Source organism: Rhinolophus hipposideros (genome assembly GCF_964194185.1).
Source record: "Rhinolophus hipposideros genome assembly, chromosome: 24".
NCBI classification, from domain to species: domain Eukaryota; kingdom Metazoa; phylum Chordata; class Mammalia; order Chiroptera; family Rhinolophidae; genus Rhinolophus; species Rhinolophus hipposideros.
In genome coordinates this window covers 29,460,546-29,473,681 of record NC_138070.1, presented here as the reverse complement: position 1 = coordinate 29,473,681, position 13,136 = coordinate 29,460,546, and the positions used below count along the sequence as shown (strand labels likewise).

Below are 13,136 nucleotides of genomic sequence, written 5' to 3'. Positions count from 1 at the left end.
GCTGTTTAATTTCTTGCCTTTACACTGTTGTTCATACATATGGTTGCTAGATTAAGACTATGTCGCATACTCGGAAGGCATGTTTCCTCCCGGAACCACTCGATCCTAGTCAAAATAAGCACTCTTGATGGCCAGGCTTTTAAAGAAGAAGCCAATTTACTGGAGTGTAGCAAATGAACAAAACACTTTATACAGCCCTCCTATTTTCTTCCTCTTCATCTCATTCCTATGAGAAAGAAATCAGCAAATATGTTAAATGATGGTTTGCTTAGACCAATCCTTTGTCTAAGTGTCTCATTTTGATACTTGTCTTTGGAAAAGTACATGGAACAAGTTTATATTTGAACTGTTAACTTTGACTGTGGTCAGCATAATTATTTCAGTGACCTTACGTGGCTTTCTTTGCACAGGGTTTTATGCCTTTTATCCTGTAGTGTTAGTCAGACAAAAAAGTGTCCCAGATTGATCATTTTGTCCTCCCATATTAGAATATTCAGCAGTCTTTTTATGTTTATTCAGCAGCAAATTTGTAGGGTTTTTTTTTTCCTTTTCTGCTTCACATATACATTTACCTACATAGAACATTTGAAGGAATGTTTACACAATGGATTGTCTGATGTTTGAACTGACATTGCCCTCTGCATACTCACATTTAGAACATCTTACAGTGCCCGTTTACAAGTTGCCAGTACAGTGCATACATTGAACGGGGAGGCACATCAGGATGGAGCACTCACCAAGATTGTGTGTGATCCCATGATAGCCTGGAACTGCCCTCTATGATGCCTTTTCCACCTTACAGATTGAAAATTAAGTATTCCATAGTATTCCATTTTCACTTTCAATATCACTGCAGCACACCTCTTATAGTCTTAGGCACTTACGTCTTCTTCATAGGGCTGTCAACTTACTGAGGTCAAGGAGAATATTTTATTAGTATTTGTGTTCCTCCTTTCACATAACAAAGTGCCTCATATTTAGTAATTATTATGCTAAGTTTGGGATAACATAAACAAAATCATTGGTATGATTTGACTGTCAGAATACCTAATTTAGTCTTACAATATTTTTGTTCAGACCAAGGAGGTAAAAATACTAAAGTGTGCTCAATTATAATCCTACCGTACGTACCATATTGTGTGGAACCAGTCTTAAAGGAGTATTGGGAAGTGGAGATTGTTTACAACAGAGCAATCTGGATGGCAAAGGTCTTAATCAGATTTTAAGGAGCACCAAAAAGGACCAGGGACATTTAGTTTAGAGAAACTTCAGGAAAGAGTGAAGTGTGATTGCCATCTTCAATTTTTGAAAGTCTTTTCAAGGGGAAAGGAAAGGAAGACCAACTATGTATGGCTTTTAGAGTTTGAAACAAAAATACTTGAAACCCCATGGTTTTGCAGCAGTGTGCTGTTTTGTTTTTATTTAAGGAAAAAAAGTTTGTTTAATGTGCAAGAAGAGCATAAAACACCCATTCTGCTATCACTGGTTCCCTTGGGTCTGATGAAAGCTACTGTATATACCTGGAGACATTATTCCATATACAGCTTCAGAAGGATCGTAGCTTCCTTAGGGAATCCATGAATCTCTAGTTAAAACCTCATATTCCATTGCTCTGTGTGTGTGTGTGTGTGTTTGTGTGTATACAAATACAGATATATATTTCACAAAAATGGTGTTATAGTCGATATTCTTTGTTCACATTTTTCACTAAATATATACCATATTTTGTTGTGTATAATGTGCACTTTTTTGCCCAAATTTGTGAGGGAAAAACAAGGATGTGTGCATTATACAGGAGTAGTACTAATTTTCTATCTATATAAATGTTTTTAATTCTTTTACTTATGCTTATGAGCTAAAAGTGTAACTATAACGATATCTGTATGCAAAATAATACTCTGGAATATTATAATAGGTTTTGTTGAACTTACGACAAACTTACAATGATGAAGAGTTCTTGGCCTTCTATAATGCATAAATATCATAAATTTGTTACTGGTACGTAAAGTTTCTTGTACCTTGTATCTGTTCTTGTGTTTTATAATTTGTTACATAAAATTTCTTGTACCATAATATGTTAAAAAATAGATGCTAAAATTCCTTTATAAGACAAAAAACAAGTACCTAAATGTAAAATAAAAATTTGAATTAAATTAAAACAAAAGATTTGTTTACCCGAAAGTTTGGGCCAAAAACGTATACACATGTATTTTTATACACGAGCACATTATACATGGTAAAATAACGGTAATAATAATAATTATCACTATTGAGTATTCAGTGTACGTCAGTAATTATGCATTCGTTTAATAAACACAACCAAAGATTTTCCAGGTTCATTAAATATTCATCTTTAACATAATTTTTAATTGGTGGTTATATTTTTGAGGCATTTGGTATCTTTTTAATCTAGAGATAATTTTTTCAAACAGTATTTCCCCAGATGTGCTTTGTTTTGTATTTATTTCAGACCAACTAGTTAAGAAAGTTATTTGTCTTAGATGAAATAATTGATACACGTTCTGGTTGCATTGGAAAGGTACTGTGACCTGAGTGTCAGAAGACTCAGATCCAGCTTTGGTTGTCATTTATTTGTTAGTCACTTACCTTTTCTGAGCATTAGTTTTCTTATCTTTATCAAAAGGTTTAATATAAGCTTCCCTGACTTTACATAGAGGGTATAAAAAAGAGGTTAGAGGGAAAGTACTGTTAAAACTGAAGCATTATTGGATTTGCCAATTTAAAAGTGTTTGAGAGTGTCAATTCTTGATATTTTTAGTAAATAAATGTAAAAGCTGATAGTAGCAAACCAATTGCCTTTTTCTTTTTTTCTCTCTTTTTCTTTTTTGCGTTTTTTTTTTCTTTTTGGAAAATTTAATCAGATGATTGATTACTAAGCATTTCTTAAATTTACTTCCAGAAAAGTTGTTTTCTTATATTAGTAATATAAACAACAATAATAACTGCTTTTATTTGGTGAGCATTCATGAAGTGCGAAATACTGTGCTAAAGCATTTACTACACATACTGTTTCATTTAGTCCTTACAACAACCACAGAGGAATTGTTGAGGAAAGATGCAGACCCGTCACATTCTAAAACCTGGCCTCTTACCCACTTACATTTACTCCCTTTATACCCTGGAAGAGGCAGTGTGTGGCATTGAGGTTAAGAACATCGGTTCTGGAGCCGGCCTGCCTAGATGTGATCCCTCGGTCTGCTACTTAGTCAATTTTTGACTTCAGCAAGGTTGTTAAACCCTTTCCTGTCAAACAGAGATAATAATGCATATATTGCTAGAGATACAACAATCAAATGATCAAATGTGAAGCATTTAAATAGTGTCTGGCACGTAGAGAAAACTCTATAATTGTCATAATTTACAAACTTATTATTTAAAACTATGTAGCTGATTAGACAGTTTGGGAGCCTGGGAATTCTTTTTATATTTTCTTTTTTTTTTCTTAATGTAAAGGTTTCCATGAAAAGATGGTTTTGCTTTTTTATTAAATTTATTGTGGTAACTTTGATTAATAACATTACATAAATTTCACATGTACATTATAATTCGACATCTGTATACTCTTGTGTGCTTACCATCAAAATCTAGTCTCCTTCTGTCACTGTATATTTGATCCCCTTTACCCTGTTCACTTTCCCTGCCCGCCCTTGCCCTTTAGTAACCACCATTCTGTTGTCTGTGTCTATGAGTTTGTTTTTGTTTTTTCGTTTGCTGCTTTTTGTTTTATATCCCACATATAAGTGAAATCATATGGTTCTTGTCCTTTTCCAGCTGACTTACTTCACTTAGCATTATACTTTCAGGATCTATCCATGTTGTTATGAATGGCAATATTTCGTCTTTCTTAGGGCTGAGGACTATTCCATTGAAGTATATAGTTTACTTCATCTTCTTTATCCAGTCATCTGTCTGTGGATACTTAGGTTTCCGTTTCATGGCTGTTATAAATCATACATGAGGGTACATATATCTTTACAAGTAAGTGTTTTCAAACTTTTCAGGTAAATACACAGAAGAGGGATTGCTGGCTCATATGGTAGTTGTGTTCTTATTTTTTTTGAGAAACCTCCATACACCAATTTACATTACCATCAGCAGCGTATGAGGGTTCCCGTTTCTCCACATTCTCTCCAACACGTATATGTCTTATTGATATTAGCTACTCTAACAGGTGTGAGGTGCTGTCTCATTGTGGGTTTGATTTGCATTTTCCTAATAAGTAGTGATGTTGAACATCTTTTCATATGTCTGTTGTCATCTGTATGTCTTCCTTGGAAAAATATCTAGTCAGGTTCTCTGCCTATTTTTTAAATCAGATGGTTTGGTTTTGTTGTTGTTGTTGAGTAGTATGGATTCTTTATATAGTATTTTGGATATTAGCCCCTTATCAGACGTATCATTTGCAAATATCTTTTCTCATTTGATTGGTTGCCTTTTTGTTTTGTTGATGGTTTCTTTTGCTGTACAGAAGCTTTTTAGTTTGATATAGTACCATTCATTTATTTTTGCTTTTGTTTTCTTTGTCTTTGGAGTCAAGTTCACAAAAACATTTCTGAGACCAGTGTCCATAAACTTAGTGGGATGTTTTCTTTTACGTATTTTATTGTTTCAGGTCCTACATTCAAGTCTTTAATTCGTTTTGAGTTAATTTTTTGTATACTGTGTAAGACAGTAGTCTAGTTTCATTCTCTTGCATATGGCTGTCCAGTTTTCCCAACACCATTGAAAACTTTCCTTTCTGGATTGCATATTCTTGGCTCCTATGTCAGAAATTAGTTGCCCATATGTGTGTGTGGGAATGTATTTTAATATGTTTCCTACCTTGAACTTTCTCTCTCACAGCCATATTTCAGCTTTTTGATTTAGCACAGTGGCCACATAAAAACTATCTAACTCACCTATTTCAACTAATGCTTATTTTATATATTTTTTAGGTCATTTCTGATTCATTTGCATCTTTGAAGAGCATCTGTAGAAGAGGAAGGAAAAGATGGGTGTGAAAACATTTACTCATAGCTCCTCTTCCCACAGCCAGGAAATGCTTGGAAAACTAAATATGCTGCGAAATGATGGACATTTTTGTGATATCACTATTCGTGTCCAGGACAAAATCTTCCGGGCACATAAGGTGGTACTAGCAGCTTGCAGTGATTTTTTTCGCACCAAACTTGTAGGCCAAGCAGAGGATGAGAACAAGAATGTGTTGGATTTGCATCATGTTACAGTGACTGGCTTTATACCCCTTTTAGAATACGCTTACACAGCCACTCTGTCAATTAACACAGAAAATATCATTGATGTTCTAGCTGCAGCCAGCTATATGCAAATGTTTAGTGTTGCTAGCACCTGCTCAGAATTCATGAAATCAAGCATTTTATGGAATACACCCAACAGCCAACCAGAAAAGGGTCTAGATGCTGGACAAGAAAATAACTCTAACTGCAATTTTACTTCTCGAGATGGAAGCATTTCTCCAGTGTCTTCAGAGTGCAGTGTGGTAGAAAGAACCATTCCTGTCTGCCGAGAATCCCGGAGAAAGCGCAAAAGCTACATTGTTATGTCTCCTGAAAGTCCTGTAAAGTGTAGCACACAAACAAGTTCTCCCCAGGTATTGAATTCTTCAGCTTCCTACTCAGAAAATAGAAATCAACCAGTTGACTCTTCTTTAGCTTTTCCCTGGACTTTTCCTTTTGGAATTGATCGAAGGATACAGCCTGATAAGGTTAAGCAGGCAGAAAATGCCCGGACTTTAGAATTACCTGGCCCATCGGAGACAGGTAGAAGAATGGCTGATTTTGTGACTTGTGAGAGCACAAAAACTACCTTGCCTCTGGGTACCGAAGAAGATGTCCGGGTCAAAGTAGAAAGATTAAGTGATGAGGAGGTCCATGAGGAAGTATCCCAGCCTGTCAGTGCATCTCAGAGTTCACTGAGTGACCAGCAGACAGTGCCAGGAAGTGAACAAGTCCAAGAGGACCCGCTGATTAGTCCACAGTCTTCCTCTATAGGTATAATATCTTCTGTGTTTTTCATGGTGCTATGAAGTCAGTTCAAGAATTTTTAAGTACTTACTTGATGAAAAGTATTTTGCTGGGTCCTGTAAGAAATATCAGGAAGAATAAAACATGATAACTGGATTTTCAAAGATGCTACTAGTACTATAATTTTTTTTAACAAGTTACGCATTGGGATAGAAAGAAAGTAGTTGAACATTATCTGATGTGACAAAGGCAGATAAGGGTGAATGAATTGTGAATTACTTTCAATGCAAAAAACACCAGTTTAAAAAAATCCAGTTAGTGTTTTATTCTTCATTAAAATTATATATTGAACACTTAACCTATGCGAAACATTGGGAATACATGATAAAAAAGAGATAGTTGCTACATCTGAGGAGTTACCGTGTTTCCCTGAAAATAAGACCTAGCCAGACAATCGGAGCAAAAATTAATATAAGACCTGATCTTATTTTACTATAATGTAAGACCCGGTCTAATGCAATACAATACAGTACAGTACAGTACAGTATAAAATACCGGGTGTTACATTAATTTTATTTTTTTAATCAGGGTTTTATTTTTAAATTGGTTTTCTGTTTTCTTTCCCTCTCCCCCATTCTACCGCCTCCCCCCACCACACTCCAGTTCAAGCCGTTGTTTCTCAGTCTAGTTATGTATGACACAGCTCTCTGGCCTTTGCTGGTATTATGAGCCTTGCACTCCCCCTGGCTGAGGCAGGTGGTCACCGGTCGTTGGTCTGCCTCTCATGGCAGCACACGGCAGCGCACGGCAGCCCACACCAACCTCTGGCTGCTCACAGCAGCCCAGCTCCAGGGAGAGCTGTTGTTCACAATCTTAGCTGTAGAGGGTGCAGCTCACTGGCCCATGTGGGAATCGAACCGGTGACCTCAGTGTTAGGAGCACGGCACTCCAACCACCTGAGCCACTGGAATGGCCCTTATATTAATTTTTGCTCCAAAAGATGCATTAGAGCTGATTGTCTCGCTAGACCTTATTTTTGGGGAAACACGGTAATAGTCTGAGAAAGCAGATGTGTAAATCAACGATTAATGCTAGCCTAGAGGTATGAACAAAATGTGAGCATGTTCACAAAGGAAAGAATAAGTTAATGCTATATGTTTGAGCTGGATCTTAACAAATGAGAGTTTGCCCAGACAAGGGAATGCCATTTCTTTGAGAATATATAAAAGCACAGACGTGTGGTAGAGCATTGCCTGTTTGGTAAGCAGTGAATCTGATGCAAAATGAGGTGAATAAAGCATGAAAGCCTGCAAGTATGGAAAATAATGGGAGGTAAGACAAAATGAGTGATTGAGAGCATTTTGTGAAGAGCCTTGAATACTAGTTAGAATTGCATTCAGCTACATGAAGCAGAGTCCTTTCAGAGTGGTTTAAACCAAACTGGATTTTATTTTTATTGCATAAAACGTTCAGAAATAGGAAGTCCAGGGCAAGTACTGTAGCTCTACAATGTAATCAGTTGTTGAGCCCTTGTATGTTTATAACCCACCATTTTTTGTCAGTTTGAGTTGTATACTTATTGTTTCAGGGTTACAAAATGCTTCATTGTTAGCCTTATTAATTCTAGAAAGGAGTAGTGTTTATATCAGGAAAGCACAGATGTTCCCAGAAGTCCCTAAAGAGCTTCTGCCAGATTATGTCACATGGTTTTTCTAGCAGCAAGAGAATCTGGGAAGACATGTATATTAGTTGGGTGTGTAATTGCCTCAGACACAATTAGAGGAGGATGGATATTATATGCAACTAGCAGTGTCTGCCACAGCTACGCCAAGTAAGCTTCGATTTTATCCTACCGTGTTTCCCCAAAAATAAGACCTAGCCAGACAGTCAGCTCTAAATTGTCTTTTGGAGCAAAAATTAATATAAGACTTGTATTATATTATATTATGTTATATTATGTTATATTGTATTATATTATATTATATTTTATTATTATATTATTATATAAGACCCGGTCTTATTTTTCTTAGTTTACTTATAGTAAAATAAGACCGGCTCTTACATTAATTTTTGCTTCAAAAGACGCATTAGAGATGATTGTCCGGCTAGGTCTTATTTTCGGGGAAACACGGTAGTGGTGATAAGGAGTCTAGCTTAAAGGGAGTAAAAAATAAAACATTTATAGCTATTTTAGGAAAATTAGTTTGGTATTGGTATAGCTGGGGAAAGACAGTCTCAGAAACCAGTTACCATATAGTTGTCTTTGTATAAATATGAATGAATATGCTTAGAGTAAAACTATAAAGAAAATGGGTATTAAGAGACTTTGTAAAGGAAGAATCATTACTACCTGATGATATCTGAATATGTGGATTGAGGGAATGGGAGGGGTCAGAGTACTCTGGATGACTAGGAAAATATTGATAATGTTATATTTGTTGATTCTAAGTCACAATTTTTCATATTATCTGAATTCAGATGTGTCTTACAATTAAGTCTTATAGTTTTTCTTAAATGGTACAAAAAATAATGATAATCATTTAAAAGAGTCTATTAAATTCAGTAACTACAATATGAACATCAGAAGGAAATGGGAACCCAATTCTAAGAGTATATCAGCAAGGTCAATGCTGTATGATTTATACTTGGGGGATTACCATGCAATATCATGCCAAAAAGCACCTTAAAAGGTAGGATTGGTGAGCTCATGACTGAAGATTACCAATTTGGGTCTTTTGTTTTAGCACTGACAGATTTACTCTCAATGGGAAATTTTATATATATATAAATATCTTGAGAAATATCTATATTCAGGGAGAGAAGAAAAGCCAACAAAGAATAGTAAAGAGGATTTCTCCAAATGAAGAACCAGGAAGGCCATAACAACTTTGTTACTTTCTTGAATTTTGACCTGCTACTTAAGTTTCCCACTGTTGCCACAACAGAGTATCACAAACTGGATGGTTTAAACAACAGGAATTCTCACAGTTCAGGAGGCCAGAAGTCTGAAGTTAGGTGTTGACAGGGCTATTCCCTTTGAAAGCTATAGGGAAGGATCTTTCTTTGCCTCTTCCCATCTTCTGGCAGTTAACAGATACTCCTTGACATTCTTCAACTTGTAGCTACATCCCTCCGATTTCTACCTCCATCTTCATGGGACATTTCTTCAGCTTCAGATCCAAATCTTCCTCTCCTTATCAAACATACCAGTCATTGGATTGGGGCCCACCCTATTCCAGTATGAGCTCATCTCACTTCATTATATCTGCAAAGACCCTATTTCCAAATAGGCAAATTCACAGATACCAGGGGTTAGGATTTGAATATGTCTTTTTTTTTTTTCTTAAGTGGTGAAAAAGTAGTTTATTAAAAGAGATAGTACACTCCAAAAAATTAGGAGTGGACCCAAGCAGCAGAGAATGGCTCAAGGGCCCCCACTAACCTTGAATATATCTTTTGAGGGGTACACAGTTCAACCCACAACACCAACTAAAAATCATATTCCTGAATTTGAGTCAAGATACTTTTGAAGAATTCAAGTGACCACACATCCAATAAGATATTTGATGACAAGAGAGCATAGCTATTTGTTGATACGACACAAGTTTTTTTAAGTTACTAGAGTCCTTAATCCTTAAACAGTTTGATACCTTCTGAATAATGAGCTGTTTAATGAATTATTACTGTTTTAATCATTTGTCTGAGAACTTAGAAATATTAATATAACTGAATATCTTGCTAACTAGACATGTTAAATAGTCTTATTTTAACACTTTCAAATATATTTATATTTTTCCTTTACTATATTAACATGATTAAACAGTTATATAGCATAATCTATTTCTAATATACTATTATGAATGTAGGTTCTATTACAAAGCAGACACAACTCTGATCTGAATATCATGTAATCAAATAATACAGATGAAGTTTTCTTCCCTTGCCTTCATACCAAATGTACTAATCACTCTCAACTAACCTGTCTTAAATCCAAACCTATGCACTAAAACAAAGCCTTACAGAAAAAAGTTAAATTCCTGGTATGTGGTAGGCAGTCAAAAAATGTGGAAGGGAGAAAGAGAAGATGTGTATGAGACGTTTTTCCATGTTCATAGGAATGCTTCATAAGAGTACTTAATTTTACTAACTTATTCAAGAAGATACCTAAATGTAAGTTTCTCATTCTAGAGACTAAGACTATAGTATTTAATATATTCATTATGAAATTCTGAAATAATAATTATTTGATTATCCATGAAATTCAAATAAGATTTTACCTGTTCTTTTAAATTACTTTATTACCAATTGCCCACCAAAAGATTGTAAAATCTAATACCCACAACATAGAGCAAATAAAAGCAATAAATACAGCAAACTTAGAAAAGAGACTGGTAAGTTCAGGTTGGGTTTTGCTACTCACAAAGGTGACCATAAGTATCTGAGATACTTTAAGAAAATATTTATAAATGAGAAGGACTTTTATGATATGGCTTCGTTATTTATCTTGAAGTATTCAATTATCTGCATGTACCAATGACAAATATAAATAGTTCTAGGTAGGGAGCGGCCGGTTAGCTCAGTTGGTTAGAGCACAGTGCTCTTAACAAGGTTGCCAGTTCAGTCCCCACATTGGCCACTGTGAGCTGCGCCCTCCACAACCATATTGAAACAACTACTTGACTTGGAGCTGATGGGTCATTAAAAAAAATAATAATAAAAAAGTAAATACAAGTTTTTTAAAAAAGAAATACTCCTTATAAAAAATAAAATAGGGCCAGCCCAGTGGCTCAGGCGGTTAGAACTCCATGCTCCTGACTCCGAAGGCTGCCGGTTCGAGTCCCACATGGGCCAGTGGAATCTCAACCACAAGGTTGCCAGTTCAATTCCTCGAGTCCCGCAAGGGATGGTGGGCTCTGCCCTGCCCCCTGCACCTAAGATTGAACATGGCACCTTGAGCTGAGCTGCCTCCCAGATAGCTCAGTTGGTTGGAGCACATCCTCTCAACCACAAGGTTGCCGGTTTGACTCCCACAAGGAATGGTGGGCTGCGCCCCCTGCAACTAGCAAGGCAACTGGACCTGGAGCTGAGCTGCACCCTCCACAACTAAGACCAAAAGGACAAAAACTTGACTTGGAAAAACAAGTCCTGGAGGTACACACTGTTCCCCCAATAAAGTCCTGTTCCCCTTCCCCAATAAAATCTTTAAAAAATAAATAAATAAAATACAAAAAAAAGTAAAATAAATAAATAAATAGTTCTAGGTAACCCACAGTTTGCTGTGTTAACAAAGGAATTCAGTTTTTTCCAGACTCTAAAATCTTTCATTAAAAGAAAAGTGATCATGATGGTGGTAGGTAAAAATATTAAGAAATAACTTCACAATTTACTCAGCAGTAGTGAATAGATAAACTTATTGAGGTGGGCAGCTAGAATAATGGTGGAATTGCAACATGGTTCATATATACTGTACAGCATAATGATTAAAAGTTCAGGACGTGGAGTCAGACAGATCTAGATTCTGCTACTAGTTTCTGTAAAGTAAGAATAGTAATAGCTACCTATTAAGGATGTCAGTGCCCTCTAGCAGTAGACCACCAGGAACACACCTATAGTTGAACAAGTTGGGGTGGGTGGTAGTTTCAATATCTGAAAATCCCTCACAGTAACCCTAAATACATAGAATAAGTTAGTGTGCAGCACACATGTCTAACTCCCCTGCACGTAAGTAGTGTCTTAGTGGTAGGAGTATTAGAAATACAAGTGTCAATCATTACAACAAGAGTGAGCCAATTTTGTGTCCCTTAAAATGGACAAATTCCTGATGGAGAGATCCAAGATGGTGGAGTAGATAAACACTGTGCCTGCTTCTTTCTATGAACACATTAAAATTACAACTAAATTATAGAACAATCAACCTGTAGAACCATCTGAAATCCAGCTGAACAGAAATTTTATAACTAAGGATATAAAGAAGAGGCCATGTCAAGACTGGTATGAGGGACGGAAACTTGAAATGGGCTCGCCCTAAACCTGTGCGTGACGGTTGAGAATCAGGAGGGATCTCTTGACCATGGGGGTTCTCCCAGTAGAAGCAAGGGACCCCAGCCCCACACCATGCTCCTTAGCCCGGAGTATGGGTACCAGGAAGAAGAGACCCCACAACATCTGGCTGTAAAAGACAGTAAGGATTCTGACCATTACTGTCTTTCACAGCCAGATGGTGGGATGAAAGGCAGTAGGAAACCCAGACATCCTCTTAAAGAGCCCTCACACAGTCTCACAGCCAATTACCCTGGGCTCCGGCAGAGGATGGTGACTAGTGGGCCATCAGAGGCATATAGGGGGTAAGACACTGAGGTGTGTGGGTTTGGAGTGAGGGCTGGTGGACAGTCACCATTATCCCTGTGCAGGATCTTTCTCATGCAGCTGGCAGGCAGGTGCCATCTTTCCTGTGTTGAGCCCTCCCCCCACACAGCCAAATCTGAATCTGGATTGGTCTGGCGAGCTTTGCTGGGACTCTGCCCCACCCAACACTGGAAGCATTTTCTTGGGGAGCAGCCAGTGCCTCCCACATTGCACTGTTTCTTAGAAAACCATCAGTCTGCAGGCCCCAGGCAGGCGACGACTGGCCTCAGTGTGCTCTGAGACTTTACCTCAGTCACTCCAGGCTCAGCACTGGCACCAAACTAGAATCTACATTAGCCTGATTACCTCAACTCTTCCCACTCTAGTGATGCCCTGAGACCCTGCCTCACCCACTTGCATACCTTACGAGTCTTTATCAGTGGCTAAACCGTAAGGGAGCCAGAAGGTGGCAGCAGGCCTAGAATTGTTCTGGATTTTTACAGAGCTACCCCAAGCCCAGCACTGGTGGCAGGAATCCTTGGTTTGCAGTGTGGCCTCTACCACATGCCTTCGGGTTTAGCACAGGCAGTCAACAACCGCGGATCACTTTGCAGCTCTTACCAGGTAGTACCCGGCCAGTCACAGGCAGTGGGTGACCTGGGTCTGCACGGGAGCCCCTCCCAAGAGGCCCCAGAACCAAACTTTGAGGTTGGCTTCAGACCATAGCAGAGTACCACCCAATTAGCCCCACAAGCAGCACACACAACAGGCACTAGAGTCTGCTGGGGC

General features: G+C 37.6%; 1 protein-coding gene across 4 annotated transcripts in view; it reads left to right on the top strand.

The window, feature by feature from the left end:
- Positions 1-13,136, top strand: part of ZBTB44 (zinc finger and BTB domain containing 44) — a 91,619-nt gene that overhangs the window by 56,527 nt on the left and 21,956 nt on the right. For all 4 annotated transcript variants that reach the window (XM_081038001.1, XM_081038004.1, XM_081038003.1 and 1 more), the window contains exon 2: positions 4,956-6,029. In XM_081038001.1, the coding sequence (XP_080894127.1) occupies positions 5,012-6,029 (1,018 nt within the window). In that variant the 5' untranslated portion in view covers positions 4,956-5,011. The remainder of the gene's footprint in view (positions 1-4,955; positions 6,030-13,136) is intronic.